At 36.0% G+C, this 16,313-nt stretch overlaps 1 protein-coding gene across 10 annotated transcripts in view; it reads right to left on the reverse strand.

The window, feature by feature from the left end:
- The window catches only part of ADGRV1 (adhesion G protein-coupled receptor V1), a 519,382-nt gene that overhangs the window by 334,221 nt on the left and 168,848 nt on the right, over nt 1–16,313 (reverse strand). For all 10 annotated transcript variants that reach the window (XR_015552022.1, XR_015552021.1, XM_087430056.1 and 7 more), the window contains 8 exons: nt 14,616–14,795; nt 11,175–11,339; nt 6,631–6,748; nt 4,683–4,806; nt 3,605–3,743; nt 3,221–3,406; nt 2,759–2,991; nt 499–647 (listed from right to left, as the gene is read on the reverse strand). Coding sequence is in view for 8 of the 10 variants with exons in the window: in XM_087430056.1 (XP_087286182.1) it covers nt 499–647; nt 2,759–2,991; nt 3,221–3,406; nt 3,605–3,743; nt 4,683–4,806; nt 6,631–6,748; nt 11,175–11,339; nt 14,616–14,795 (1,294 nt within the window). In the remaining 2 variants the exon portion in view is untranslated. The remainder of the gene's footprint in view (nt 1–498; nt 648–2,758; nt 2,992–3,220; nt 3,407–3,604; nt 3,744–4,682; nt 4,807–6,630; nt 6,749–11,174; nt 11,340–14,615; nt 14,796–16,313) is intronic.

Here is a 16,313-nt window from a genome sequence, read left to right on the forward strand (position 1 = left end):
TTAGAATTTAAATAACCTATCATAATCATTAGCATAGGCATTCTTCCTCTATATGCCACATACAAATAAATGACCCTTTATTAGAAAGAGAATATTCACTGATTTCTCATCATAAAGGAAATTAAGTACTGCATAAATTAGAAAGATATTCATAAAAATGTTTGAAATATAAACAATTTCAATAATCTTAAGGTTAAACATAATTTTTCTAAGGTCTGTCATTCCTAACTATTCAGCTTTGACATACACAAGTAAGGTTCAAGACTGCCCAAAGGTAACTCAAAATATATTTTTAAAATAAATATATAAATATATATAAAGGCATATATAAATACACATAAAGGTGTATATGTATGTGTGTATATACACACACGAGTGCATACACACACACACCAAACCAAGAAAATGTATGTATGGGAATTTGAACTGACGTCACGCTCAGGTACTCTGTAATTCAGAAAGTGGTGGTAAATTTATAAGTAATGTTACTGAACCTACCTTCGAAGGCAGTATACCTTGGGTCAAATTCAATGATGCCCTCTGCGTTATCATTTTTCATTATTATGATTTGGACAGTGGAGATGTTTCCTATTTCAGGAGGCTGATCTACCTGAAGTCCATTTTCTTGGATGGTAAAATCATACCCTCTTGCAAAGTCATAAAAAATAAAATAAAATCAGTACATAATTGCTTAGCATGAATTGAAGAGTCCTCTTAGCTCCTATAACTTAGTCCTATTAAGCATTTTAATCTTTTTAAAGATCTCTAACACTAAAATACTCCTTTTTTCCTTCTAAAATGATGTTTGAAACAGATTTCTGTGTTGCTCCCAATTATCACTGCCTGCATGAAACCAAAGCTAATGTAAAGTTATTAAACTTAGGCAATGGGAAGATAATAAAACTATTAGGAAATCGGGAAGTTGTAAAAGGAACCTCTGGGGCTAGGAATGCACAGCTGAGCCATGCTACAGTCATGGAATGAACAAAGGGATGTACATTAAACTGTCGCCACTCAAAGATGGAAACCAGCTGGGCCGGAGACTCACAGTGCTGGGGTGAGAGGGTTACTTTAAAGAAATAATGAGCAATGTGCCACTAAAGAAATTTCAAGCTAAACCTTCAAGATTCAAGAAAATATTTTAATATCTGTGGAAACCAATTACAATCAATGCCTCTATTCTTTAATGTAGATGATAGTTTACTTGTCTAATGACATATTTATGCAAAGGAAGTTTCCTGTTTTTTTAGATTGATATTATTCCCATAAAAAAAATTTTGACTTCCAGAGTTTTATATCACTTTAATTCCTGAAGCTAAAAACTGGCACTCAACCATTTTAGTCCTTCCTGCAATTCCCAAATTCTATTTACCTGGTATTTTTACCCTACCAAGTTTCAAAAAGTTGAAAGCTGGTTAATAAGATCACGTGTAAGGTGAAATTAGAAAACTGAGGATTAAAACATTAAATGAGAAGAGAAATTGTTATCAGCAGTTTGAGATGGGTTGTAGATAAGCTGATGACCACAACTGAATACCAGAGCAGTCAATTTTCTAGCAACTAGGCAAAATGGGTTTATACTATTTTCCTTTTCAGATCAAAAGAAGCCTAGAAATTTATCTGGAAGGCAAAACTTATTTCTCCAGAATTAAACTTAAGTAGGAACTGCTTTTTTAAAGGGTAGGAGAGAGGGCAAATGCTTCAATTACACAGATATGTTCTCACATTTAATGAGTTACTTTTACCAAATTTCACCTATTTAATTAAAATAGTGACCGGTTCAGATTTTAACACATTTACTATAAGTACAAATTCATTCCCATCGCCAGACACAGAATCATTTCTGGGAAATTGAAGATTTGAAGTGTATACGAGCCCACAATATTTTTTTTCAGGTGGAATGATATACACTCTGCCTAAGTCACTCAGTGAAATGTTTTAGTTAAAAAAAGCTTTTAAAGCATGGCATTTATATAACAAATGCAAAAACATTTTCACGACAAGAAAAATCCCTTAGGACTTGTATAAATGCAAACATGATTCTAGCTGAAGGTTTGGCAAAAGCTGTGAATGCAGAGGTGCTCCTAGGTCTACCCCACCTGTGCGCACCTGAGTGTGCCAAAGGCGCTTTCTGGCCTTGTTAACCAAGTCTGCTCCCGCTAAATCAGAGATGAGAGGGCCTCAATATGGTTAATCCTGGATCTTCAGTGAAAACACGGTGCACATTAATGGCTGACTATCTTCGACTCAAATTTCTTCCCCACATTAGAACTGCTATCCGGCAAGCATCTACCTCATTCACCCACAGAGAGGACAAGACAGCCTTTAGACATACCAAAGAAAGACATCTCTCACCCCAGCCCTTTCACTGGTATGGAGATACAGATGGGGGAAGCAAATTCAACCACCCCAGCTGACTTTTGACCTAGAGAACAATTACTCTATTTCCTCCCCGAATTACTACAAGCCCACATCATGTTTAATTCTCTGGCTGCCCAGAGAGAATTCACACAACAGAAAGACATACTTTCTACTTTCAAGAAAAAGAAAATTATAGCTTGGAACACTGCATAATTAACAGTTAGTCTTTGTCATAAATTTCCCTACCATGCCTTGTTCTAATGTCACATAAATCTGAGAAAAGGGCAGGGAAAGAAGAGTTTTACAGTTCAGTATTAATCCCCACACAACACGGCCTTTACTCTTTCCCTCTCTCTCTTTCTGTTTTTCAATTTTCCTAATTTTTTTTTTACTTTACCTTCCCAGAAGTTCCACCTTGGTAATCACGAGAGAAAATTCCTCAGGGCCTTCAGGAAGGCCATCATCAAGTATTTCAACATGCACGCTTTTTGCCACCTCCCTGGCTTCAAAGAGGAGCTCCCCGGAGGCAGGGATGAAGTCCAGGCCCGCCTCGGCTGTCCCGCTCATCGTCTCATACCACAGTCTCACGGGCCCGGAGGATCCCCCAGAGCGAAGGACGGTGACGTTAACCTACACAAGAAGCAGCGTTTACTTGATCTGGATGATTAATCTACCAGATTCTATTCACCAGGCTTATGCTGAAATTCTATATAAACTTATAAAAGTATATAAATGGTAAGTGCAAGTGAATTGGTTTGTGAAAACTTCGGAATATGACCAAGGAAACACATTTTAAAGATCACTCACAATATAAAAAACAAAAATGATATTTAAGATTTCAAAGCACTTCACACGCTACCCTTTGTGCTGCTTCTGGCACTCGAAGCTGCTCATGTGAGAAGGCGAATCGGCCATAGGGAGAGTCACTGGCCACCAGGGTGACGTTGGCGGTGCGGCTGGATTCGCTCAGTCTTCCGCCCTCACTGACTCCAGTGAGCTGAAACTCATAAAAACGCTTTTCCTCAGGAACGTCATCATTCAAAGCCTGGAGGGGAACAAAAAGAGCCATTAGCAGCAGAATTTGTAACATTTAAAGAAAAATATCTATCATGCAAGCAACAATAACGAACTGTGGGATGTTAACTCCCACCATGCCACCCCCCAACCACACACACACACACACACACACACACACACACACACACAGAGTGACATGCACAACAGAAAGCAGGAACACTGATACCTGTATCACTACAATTGCCGCAGACTGTCCATCTCGCATTGTCAGTTTTCCCGATGTTTCAGCAAATTTCCCCACAGAAGGAGGGAATATCCTCCAGTACACTGTGACCTCGCCCAGACTCACTGGGCCACGAACGAGGCTACACAATACATAAGCGTATATTCAATAAATTTTTATCAAAAGAACTTTCCCTAAATATTTGCTGTGTCTTTCAGCAATAAGTAATTTTCACTTATTTCAAGAACATTATGCATTTAAATAATCTTAACTATAAACTCCTAAACAAAAGAAAAGTCTTAAAAGTCCAAGATAGTAACACGCAAAGTACTGAGCTTGTGTAAATCTGCTTGACAAGAATACTGACAAAAGCTGAACACTCAAAGTGGAAGGTTTAAAGGAATAAAAAAAAAAGTACGTATAGACTTTTCACTTAATACACAAGGTACAAGGTATGAATAGCCTAACAAACTTCTCTAAAGAACAGTAAACACTTCACACATGCAATGCTAATGGAAAAACTACCAAAAAGATAAAATTTTATCTCAAATTCAGCTACTTCATTGACAGCGGCTGTCCCATTCCTCATGAGAAAATATGTAGTAAACAAAGTTGCCTATGAGCATACTACTTGAGTTATATAACAGACCCTAATTTTAGAACACTTAGAATCATAAAATATTTTATCCAGATGATTTTCTAAGGAATGACTTTGTCGCAGAGACACACAAGCTAACAGAGATGACATAACTCTCTTATTTTACATGGTTAGTGACATAACAGGGCCAAAAGCACAGATCTCCTGAGGTCAACTCAACGTGCTTTCCTTGGCACGAGTTGTGAAAATCACCCAAGAAACAGTCAGAAACCTCGTCATGATCTAACTTGCAGATAGCTCAGGATATGTCTTCCATTTCTACCAAAAGTCTGTTCTACTATCCAGAGGATGTTACCAATATATAAAATGACAATGCTTGAAGAATATGTATTGAGAAAAATGATTTAAGGCATAAAAACACTAATTATTTAAATAAAACTTCAAAACCCTCATCCAGGCAAAGAAAAATCACGAAGCCCTTACCTGATGATAGCAGTACCATTGTATTTTGCTGCGGGTTCCCCTATGAGGACGTGCCTAGATGATGGAGCTATCCCAACTTCTCCCGACGCTCCCTTATCTCCCTGAATGATTATGGATGCGCTACCTACATTGAAGATGATATATATATACAACTTATGTAGCAAACACACGTATCATCTAGTATACGCCTGGAAATATTCTCAAAGGTTCACATATATTAATCTTACAAGTTAATCCTCCTCACAGTCATATAAGTTAGGTACTAACATTATCCTCATTTTACCAATGAAGACGTTTAAACACGCTGAGGCATTGAAGACAAGGGGGCAAATAACTTGCCCAAGATCACATTTTAATGAAAGAGAAGGAGAAAGTGGGCAATAATTCCACTCTCACTCCATGATAAGCAAGTACTCCTCTACCATTTGTATTAATTCACTTCTACAGTAACCACTTCGCAGCTCACTGCAATTGGCCATATGGCTACATCTATGTGGCAAAAGTAAGAATTCTTGTAGGCACTTTTTTATTTTTAATTTTATGACTCTACTATTTGCCTATAAGCATTTATGAAAATGTGTCAAATATTCCTACTAAAATGGAAATTAAAACAATATCAAGTAATTTGAGTATTCTTATTATAATTTAGCAGTAACTTGAAGAAAAATGTTTCCAAAAGCAGACATTAAGATTTCATGAAAAAAAAGAACTGGATTACTGTACTTTCACTTTATTTGGTAATAGATTAATGGAACCAAGAGTGGTTTGTCACGTGCAAGTATGTCACAATTAGAAATATATTATGAATTTTTTTATATTGATGAACAACTTATCATGATCCACTGGTATATTCTTGTTCTTGTGTCTAGTTAGTCTATATACATCAGCCCTGACATATATTCTAACATGATATAGATAACTAAGCTAACTTAAGCCTTCTGGAAGAATGATTCCCTCACAGGCTTGTTGGAAAGTACTCTAGACAAAAATGTAGAAAGAATAACCACTCTAGGTACATAAAAGTGATACTCTCTACAATTTTGAGAATTTCCCTGGCCACAGAATTTGGCCACAGATCCACAGGATGAAGTTACTGGTGGCAAAAAAAGGCATATAACAGTAACTAAGTTTTCATACCAAAGTTTCTGGGCCATTTTCTATGGTTGTGATTGTTTGTACCACAATGAAACCTAAACTAGAATCATTAATCCTTTCTCTCCATATGGACCATAGGCAAATGAGAATTATGATGCCTGTTTCTGAAATGTCAAAATATCTAAGTAATTCCTTTCAGATGAAAATAGGTATAGATAGGCTGAAATAGACATAATAATATACTAAGTTTTAAAATAACATTTTATTACAAAAGTAATATGTGATCATTGTAAATATGTGTAGAAAATATGGGTAATCAGAAATCACTATCAACATTTCAAGTAAATAACTCCAAACATATTTATGACATGCATATGACAAAAATAGGATTACATTGAATATGTTATTATGAAGCCTGCTTTATTAACATAACAATTATCTATGTAATTAAGGGTTCTTAATTTTAATATAATTAAGGCTTTTTCTGACACATCCTTTTGAACAGTTGCATAGTATTCTGTTATACTGAACCAGTCTCCTACTGTTGGATCCTTTAGGAAGCTTCCATATTTTATTTTATAAACATTGCTAAAATAAACACCTTTATTTTTAAAAAACCACACAGCTAAGTTGTAGGAAATCTTTGACATATAACCTTACCAACATTGAGTAGTATAATTTTACTTTTAAAAATTCTTTAGCTGTAATATAGGTGGGAAATGACATCTTTATGTTTTAGCAAACATTTTAGGAATTATAAAACCTAATATTATTTATCTTTGTAACTTGATTATTTGATTACATTTTTCTGAGAATGTACTTTTTAATTTCCAAAAATGTGAACTTCTCTTACCTTTCACTGGAGATATTTCTACCTCATCAATTGATAGCAGCTGAATGGTGAAACGCTTGTCCTCCTCCAACACGATGTCTTGAAGTGTGTGCAATACAATGGTCTTCCGGGACTCAGTCTACATCAAATGAGAGGAATAATACATGTTCCAGATTGACCAACGCCAAATTTTGAATGTTCTCATTAGCAGAATAATGTTTGTGTCCATAAGCATTTTTTAAAGTGTCCTTTTTGTCCCCTAGAATTATGGGTTGCTTCTAGAGAGAATTACTATATAAAAAATAGCTCTGACCATAAATCCCATTTAGATTCTTAATAGGAAGAGGGGGGGGGAATTTAACACAACCTCTAAATTTATCGAAAATTTGCGACCATTGAAAATTCAGTCTCTTAAAGAGAGCTAAACAGTCACAGCCTGATGTAAACAGACCAAGGTCACAGGTTTAACATTTAAAGAGGTTATCTTTCTACTCGCTATTCGACTCTTGGCCTCTACCCATTCCTGCTTCCTTCCCATTCCTTGCACAGCTGCTGATCTCGAGAGCGCTCTCTATTATTCCTTCCCTCTTTTGTCTTACACTTAGCTCAGTATTTTCTTGTAACATTTATTGTTCCCAGTGTAGGCTGGAAGAGAAGGAATAGAGAAAAGCAAATATACAGAGGACAACTAGATCAATACTGAGACATAACCATGACAGACACCATTTTTCTCTTTACCTTCCCTCTGTACGCTGATAAAACAACTCCAATGCGTCCTATGCATCACTGATTAATTTTCTGCAGTTTGAATTCTGCTCTTTATAGCTTCTTATGTACATCTTAGTTTTGCAATTGTATCTTTTGTTTGATATTTCTAATATTAAAAAGCATTATTTTATCTCTTCACTCAAGCTGTTCTCTCTTCATATTTCTTATTTCTATGTTACAATATCTGTACTGAAAAATTTTATGAGAGCTTCTAGAAAATGTATACTTCCTGCCTCAGACCTTATTAAATGTACTCACGGAAAATCTATAATTTCTGGGATGCAATGAATCACTCCTATCCTTTTTACTCTCTGTGTATTGTGAATTAGAGGCTCTGGATTGTGAGTCTTAGCTACAAAACCATTCGTGAATGGAGATATGTGTATGTCAGAGCTGCGTATACAAGAACAATGAAGCTGTTATGCAGTTGTACATGAAACACACCAGGTTGGTGACCAAAGAACTAGATGGAGAGGGTCATATCTAGAGTGATCTACAAACTTATCCCCCTGATGCAGTACTCTGAAAAAGGATGGCCTATCCCTTGGGGGAAAAGATCAGACTATTTGCCATTTTGGTATGAATGTCCTGATTAAAACCAGAAAATCTTTCCAATCATCTGGGAAGTGGACCTAGCAATTAGAATGTGGTAACTGGGAAATTATGGCTCATTATTACTAAGGGACATACATAAATTTATATAAATTACAGAGGAATTTCTAAATAATTCTCATGTCAGATGAGATGTTTTCAGGTCATGGCTAAGGCATGCAACCTACACGCTTCTTGAACCATCACTTATCAGAATCTGAGCAATGAGCAGATGAAATATCTGCGACATCTGGCTTGAGATCATTAATGCCATTAGAGTAACCAACATCTCAAGAATGGTGGCAGAATGTCTAAGTGGCGAATAAATTGCCAGAGAGCATCGCTGATTAATTTCTTAATCACCTAACAGAAGACTGAAAGAAAAAGAAAGTATTTGCTTCTTGTGTTGTTTGGTGTTGAAAGCTCTGAAGAAAGGTCGATAGAATCCAAAAAAAAAAAAAAAAGACACAGATCATGTAGCATTGGGATTACCTGACCTTTAAATGTTTGGTCAAATTCGTTTGGAAAACCACCTGGGGAGCTTCTACGCTCTTATTTAATTTTTTTTCCTATTTAATTTGTGGAAATTCATCTGCTTAGACTTTCTATATCTCCTACATATCTAGTAGAGCCAATTTCAGAGAGGTGTTTAAATTTATTTGCCTAGATTTGCACAAAGTATTCTCTTAAAATTTTCAATACTTTCTGTTGATGGTTCTTTCTTTCTTGTCAATTTTTATTTTGTGAGGTTATTTTTTGTTGTTGTTTTTTAACTTATTCTTCAGTCCTACTGTTTGTTCTGGTTTGTAATTTCCTTCAGCTTTCACCTTTATTAATTTAGAAAAGATTTATACAAACATGAAAGCAAAAACCATAAAAAGACTGATAAATATGGTCTCTCCATCTTCTTCTCTTTGGTCTATTTATCTATCCCAGAGCCAATATCACCCTGTATGATTTACCTTAGCTACATCTTGTCTTAAATTTGGTTATTAAGGCCACCCCCCATGTTCTTTAAGAGTTTCTGACTGTTCCTGGTCTTTAGCATTTCCATATATAGTTTAGAATCAGCTTGCCAATTCCCCTCCACCTCCCCATCCCTCCTTCCAGAAAAAGAGTCGAGAGTTTGATTACTAAATACTAATTGGCTCTGATTAGATTGGATTCACAGTGAAACTCGGTGCTCAGATTAATTAGGCCCTATATGCCGCTTCCCCCAGCTTCTTTTGGTTATTAAACCTGACCAAGGAGAAGGAAGCTGAGAGGACACAGGAAACCAGCAAAGTCACATCCTGGGAAGGCTGGTTGATACTCCAGCCAAGGTCCTTTATTAATAAAAGGAAGACCTTTATTTCTTTATGAGACATAAAGAAATACAACACTTACAACTGCTTTACAAGATTTTGGAAAGAGTAGTCATCCCCAGGAGTCATAAAAACCAACTGCTTGAGCAAAGAGATCTTAGTCTTCCCTCAAAGTTATCACTGTGGGTGACTGGGGCCCATGCAGATGGATTTTAATATGTTTTCCATTCTTAAATTATTTATTTTGATTCAGTTTTTTTGATTGGCTGAAACACTACCTCAATCATTTTTCCAAACTGTATGCAGATTTTAAAAATTCTTGGTCTTGGTAAGTTGGAGATTGTCTTTCTGTTATTATGGTATACGATCAATATTTTGACTCAGTATAGAGGTTCTGAATCATGCTATTTTTTAACTTCATATTTTATTCATTGTAGAGGAGAAATTTCGTCATCCATTTTTTTCTTCGTATTTACTTTTTTTCTGTCTCAATAGTTGTTCTATTTCTCACTATCTTTGAAATCAATACGTTTTTTGCCAAGATAAAACTAGTTGTGGGTCTTTTAAAAATATTTTTGCCTGGGATCGGCTGAATTCTTCTGATCTAAAAACCGAATTGTTTTTGTCGACTCAGGATAATTTTATGCTAATATAACAGGAATCAGCCTGCTAGAGATAAAACTGCCCTCACCCTCAATACTCTAGTGAGAGATATACCATACAATCCCCTAGTCTCCTTAACCTCACCTATGCCCAGAACATCAAGTTTGGGTCTCAAGAAAGGAATCAGAATAACTCAGGTTGTGTGTAATGCTCAAAAATGAACAGCTCCAAGGTGGGTATGGAGATTCAAATATAAGTAATCTGTAAATCTGAGATAAAGGATATCTCACTCCTGTAGGGGGAGAGACACACAGTTACTGCTAGGTTTAATCATATGAAATTGCCATTTCATAGAGCAAAATGGGCAAATAGCTGCAATTCCATGTGGTTTGATCTAATAAATCCTGTGATAAGCACACTTCTCAACATGTGGACAGCTACAGCGATAACACACAAAACTGTGTTTAACTCCACTTAACATCAGAAGAGAAGGCTTCAGAGAGGAGGTGACATAAGATCAACAGGATGAAGAAACAGCAACTGGATAGCAGAGAGCTATGAAACTACCTAGAGTATTCTTGGGATTATAAGTAGATTGTTATTACTGAAGCACAAAAGACAAAAAATTAAGCAATAAGGAAGACAAGGCGCAAAGTACAGCCAGGATTCCCTCGCAAGAGGCTTTGTGTGCCATGTAGAAGCTTTGACTTCTCCTGTGGGTAACAGGAAGCCACTGGATCGTTTTAAGCAAGGGGTGGCATAACGTGATATTCCTTATAGAAAGATAACCCTATCAGTGCATGGGTAATGGACAGAAAAGGGAAAAGACCAGGAATGAAGACATCAGTTAAAAGACTACCCAAGGAAAGATGATGGAGGCATGGATTGTCATAGCCACGACAGAGAAGGAGGAACAGCAAGGAAGGGTATTTAAAAAGAAACACTGACCAGACTCAGTGATCAAATATATACAAAAGTTAAAGAATGGGTGGAGATGAGGATGACAACAAGATGTCTAGCTTGGTTGACTGGTTTTGCCTTCAATCAGGAAAGGAAATGTTGAGTGAAGAGTAGTTTTGATGGTGAGATGGAGGCAGTGTCTGAACTAAAGAATTTAATTTCAGATATCTAGAGTTTTCTCCTAGTGTGTGTGTGATTTTTCTCCACAATGTTTACGATTTCAAAAGAATTCCAGACATACTGAATACTTTCATATGAATTTATAAGTAATATTATGGAAAAGAAAATCAAATAAAGACCATTAGAGAAAAACTACAGGAGTCCTGCTACTGACTATACCTCCTCAAAATGAAGTGTCCCATTCAAAGGACTGAGCTCATCTTTAGCCGTCTCATCCACAGTCCACTTAAGTTGGACGGCTCCTTTTCCTCCCGGGGACCGGACAACTGTTAATGTCACAGATGAATCAGGGTCATCAGATGAAAAGGATTCCTCAACCATTACCTGACAGAAAGAAAATCCCATAAGGTGAAAAAAAGGAGCAGGAAAATGAAACAGAATTTTATTTCTATTTACAATGACACAGTTTTTTAATTGAGAACTCTATTCTTGGCATGTTACAATCATGTGGTAGAAAAAAATGTTTCACCAAACCCCATTTCCTTTTCGTCCTAGATACTGAGCTACTTGGCACTTCCCAACCTCTTGGGCAATTAGATGGAGCATGTGACTGAATATGACCAATAGAACACAGGCAGAAGTAACCAAGGCCACTAACAGTCTGGCTATCAACTTCCCACACAACCCTCCACATTCCCTCTTTCCCCATTTGCTGAGTGACTAGAGAGGACTCCTAGGACCTGGAGGAGAACAGAACCACAAGATGGAAAGAGTCTGGTGCCTGAGATGCCAGTTGGAGAGAGGTGTCCATAAGATTCCAAGTAGGAACACTGATGCAGGTTTCTTGCAGAAGAAGAAATAAACTTATTATATCAAGGAATCAAGATTTTAGGGTCCTTTTTACAGTAGTCAGACCTTATTACACATAATACAGACCTAAACCGTCCTCTGAATTATCTGCTGTTTGCCAACTTTACTTAAGCCCACATGTAAAGAGGCTTTGTACCTGACATAAAGCAAGAGGGAAAGTCAGTGTGTTAATTTACCTGTACTATTTAATTTTTACACAAGATCGTCATTAAGAAACCTGGTTCAACTGAATTACATATATTGTCTCTGTGAAGCAAAGTTCAAATTAAGCCTATAATATCCACCTGTTACATACATACAAAATATATAACACAATGTTTTCCATTTTCAAGACACTTAACAAACATATAACTCAACCTTGTTTTGGTTTTTTCACGAGATTTTGCATTGGTGCCAAGAGTGGGGATTTGGAGCTAACTGGTATTTATTAAGCTTCTATTATGTGTCAGTTCTGCACATACTTTATCTTATTTAAGCCTCACAGAGACTTTAGGAAATCCGAGGGCCAGATATATACATATATTTGGAAAAGAGGAACCTGGAATCTAGTTGAGATGTTTTGATTTCACACCCAGTCCTGTTCATACTACTCCTCAGAGACTAGAAATATTAAATAAGAAAGAAAGAAAGAGATAAAGAAAAAATCCATTATAAACAAACTGCACATATAAGCCTTTTTTGTTTCCATAGATAATAACATCTTAGCTTGGTCTTCACAAGTAGATCTTCATGAGCCTCTGTTCTTCACAGCGCTTTGGGACACTCAGCACACTGCCCGTGTGAGACGCTTATTAATTCTGACAGATTTATACTAACAATCTTTCAAAATTCTTCAGTTCTGAGTCTAATCTGTATCACCAAATAATGCTAACAGAATGTTCCCTGCGTGCAGAATATTGTGTATCTTAGATACATGTTAGAACATAAACTCCATGTTAGAAGAGCCTTGGGCAGTAAGGAAGGATGTAAGGAAAGTAACCACAAAGGGCTGAGCAACAAGCCACTACGAACACCAGCAACTAGAAACATCACAGTTGACACCTGTTGAGTGTAAAGCCCAGTGATAAGTGCTTCACATAGGTCAACACCTTTACTCCTCACAACAAGGGTTAGGAGGGATGACACAGTACAGTCTGGGTGACCTAACTCTCACTTTTAGGCTATAAGACAAATTGGAAATTTGAGGCTATTATAATAAGATATGAGTTCCCACACCAAGGATGCACTAAGGTTTACGACAGCAGGTAAGATAAAATGAATAAACAAAAATTATTTATGAATAGTAATATAACTCTTCATTTTCCATAACAGTGAGAGAAGCTTGTAAACACACTGTCTTATGCCTAACTCCAAAAGTGTGACGAAGCTAAAAGCAAAAAGATTATTATAAAGTTTCACCAACTGGAGGTTTGACTACTAAACCCTGAACATTTTATCTAACCTCAGAAGCTAATAGAAACATTTTATAGAAATTAAATTACATATTCATATGTATCAAAATATGCTTTGCATATATGTAAAGAAAGACTGGATGGAACTACAACAAAAGGTTAACGGTGTCTATCTTATGGTAGTAATATTATGGATACTTTTACTCTCTTCTTTTTACATTTTTGTATTTCCCAGACTTTCTATGTGGCCTGGGAAACATTCACAGCTCCTCTCTTGTGAATCTACCACTCCTTAAATAAGAACACTTCCTTCTGCTTATTCCTTTCCCAAGAAACAAAAAGCGTCTCATTAGGCTATAGCAGATGTATGTTCTGTCCCTCTCATAGTTTCCACTTTCTTACGAAGTTAAAATTTCAATGATCAAATCATTAGTCATTTATTAGGGTGTATTTAAATTTTGGAGCATCTTGGAAGCCCAGGCCTGATAGGCAAGCTGTAGGTCTAGCCTGGCAGCCACAGAACACTAAAGGCAATGGGCATTAAAGCAATTTGTTATTATTTAAAATGATCTATGGTGAATTACTGACTACCTATAAGTGATCAAATAAAGTGAACAGTGACATATGGAGCCAGTAAAGTTGTTGTGTATATTGGAATTATCTAAATATTTTCATGATTAATTCATCTTGGAATTTCCTTTGAAAGGTAAAGTCATAATAATTACGACATAATCATTATGTAATAATAATTATGATATAGTTTATAGCACTTTATTTTATATTTAAGATGTAGAGATAATTTAGTACTAGTCAGCAAATCTGCACAAACAACTGGTTAGGCTTTTTTTCCCCGCCAGTGGTTGAAACCAATAATAACTGGGCTTCCGTCTGACAGCCGACGAGAAGTAAGAGGGAAGAAAGAGAAGAAATATAGAGAAACACATTAACTGGGGTGACTGTGGTGTTTTGTCCAATTTTTAAGTCAAGACAGCACCAGAAGGGTCGGTGATATAAATCCCTCCCCAGCTAAACCCATCCTGGGTGTAAGGCAAGATCCATGACAGAATCTTGCCTTGTGACCAGGATAGCGGTCTGGCAGCAGGGCAGGCAAAGAACAGACTATATGGACAAAAAGTACATCTTGGTATATTACACCCAATAAATAGGAATCTGTTCCCCTTTGTAACTGCCTGATGTAAGAGTTCCTATTACTATCGAACTGTGTGCACAGATTGGAGGATTGGGCCCGAATTCAATAGCCAACTCAAAAGACCCTTGAGAAGAGAATCATCAGTAAAGGGTACTAAAGAGTTTTTTAAAAAATGAAAGACATCTTTCTACTAAAAATTACATGAAAACTTAGCCTAGGAGAAGGCACCCCATGATATATTTAACTTACAGTCTTTTCTTCAAATCCAAATACTCCAAATGGAGAATCATTTTGTGGAATAACAACAGTTACCACAACATCATCACCAAGTCTGCCACCTCCAGCCACCTTGATTAAGGAAATATTGAACGTTTCCATGAGTTCAAATTCAGCATCATCAATTATGGTGATTTCTATCATTGCAGTAACCTATGAAAGACGAAGGAAAGAAAAAGAGGGAGAGAAGGAAGAAGGGAGACAGGGAGGAGGGAGAGAGGAGGGAGGATCTAATGTAATAGCAATTTTTGATCATACATATTTAAATTTTTTAGTTGAAATTTAGAAACATGGTACAAAAAAAAGCAGAATTTTTTACCTATTATGTTCATAAAACTATTTTCAAGTCACACATATTTATAGTATTTCAAAGTCAGAAATTTACTATTATTTTCAAGATAAAGGAAATTATATACGTAATAAAATATAGTGTTAATTATAAATACAAAAGACTATGAAGCCTTATTCTTGAACAAAAAAATTTAAAATGCCACACAGGCTCTAATAACCATTGCACAAACCCAAATCTTAGCATACTTAGTATTAATATTATATGATATAAAGCGGTACCATAGAAATTATCATTGTCTTCCGCAATTAGAATAAATCTTTTTGGTTTCAAATATTCTTGTAATGTAGGGAAAAAGAAAGGCAGGAGAAAAACCCAAATTTGCTGTTCTTAGATGTTTATGATAAGGATTTCGTTCATGTGTCTGGGTCTATGTTAAAAGTTTTTATAACTTATATAAATAAGTAAAACTAGGTCCAGCTTGTGACTTCACTATCGGTCATAAAAATATTCCAGCTGTATCTCCACATTTAAAATCTTTTTCTGTATCCCGGAGAAAAATTCCAGTACTTTGACACAGACATTTACCAGAAAATGAAGTTTTTCTACCCAAATCCACCCAAAACCTTTAATTTAATAACAGAAGAAAGTGAGAAATCTGAACATCACACTCAGAGAGGCATAAAACTGAACAAAATCAAATGTAAAAGGGAAGCTTATTAAAATGTCTGCACCTTAAATCTATACTGTAGAATACTGAATACCTTCCCCACAGGATGTTAACTTTAAGGAAAATGATGATCCTAAGGATACTGCTAAATGATGGGATTCCAACCTCTGCACAGAATAAACTGCACAGAATAAACTCCTGATAATATAACTAAAGTTGGAAGGCTACCTTGAGGAAAAATCAATATATCTGTTTCTACTTTTAACGTAAAAATCTGCGTTTCTCCTTCTTTCAGTCTTTTAGAGTTCTAAATTTGTTAAAAACTCATGATTTCAAATATTAACAATATACACCTTTGTGTGTAAGAAAATCTAGATCTGTTTGCTTATTTTTTAGCAGCATTTACTACCCCCTACGGGCAACTAAGTAGTTGATGCACACTATGGAAATTTGTCTAGGCAAAATCAGACTGTGTGTAGACAGATGCTGCTATTTGAAGTTACTAAGATTTTCATGGCTGTTCACATGCTTTTTCCAATTATTGATTTAAAAAATTATGAAAACATCTTATTCTCACATATTGCAAAATGCCCAGTTTGCCAAACTTAAAACTCTTAGGGAATATTTTCTAATTTTAAAAATTGGTTGGCTCAAATCTAGACTATTGCTTCCAACTTTTTCCAGTTTTAACTATTTTGATCCTTTTCTATCA

The sequence above is a fragment of the Ceratotherium simum genome, chromosome 4, assembly GCF_057802395.1.
Source record: "Ceratotherium simum simum isolate JZ-2026a chromosome 4, ASM5780239v1, whole genome shotgun sequence".
In the NCBI taxonomy this organism is placed as follows: Eukaryota; Metazoa; Chordata; class Mammalia; order Perissodactyla; family Rhinocerotidae; genus Ceratotherium; species Ceratotherium simum.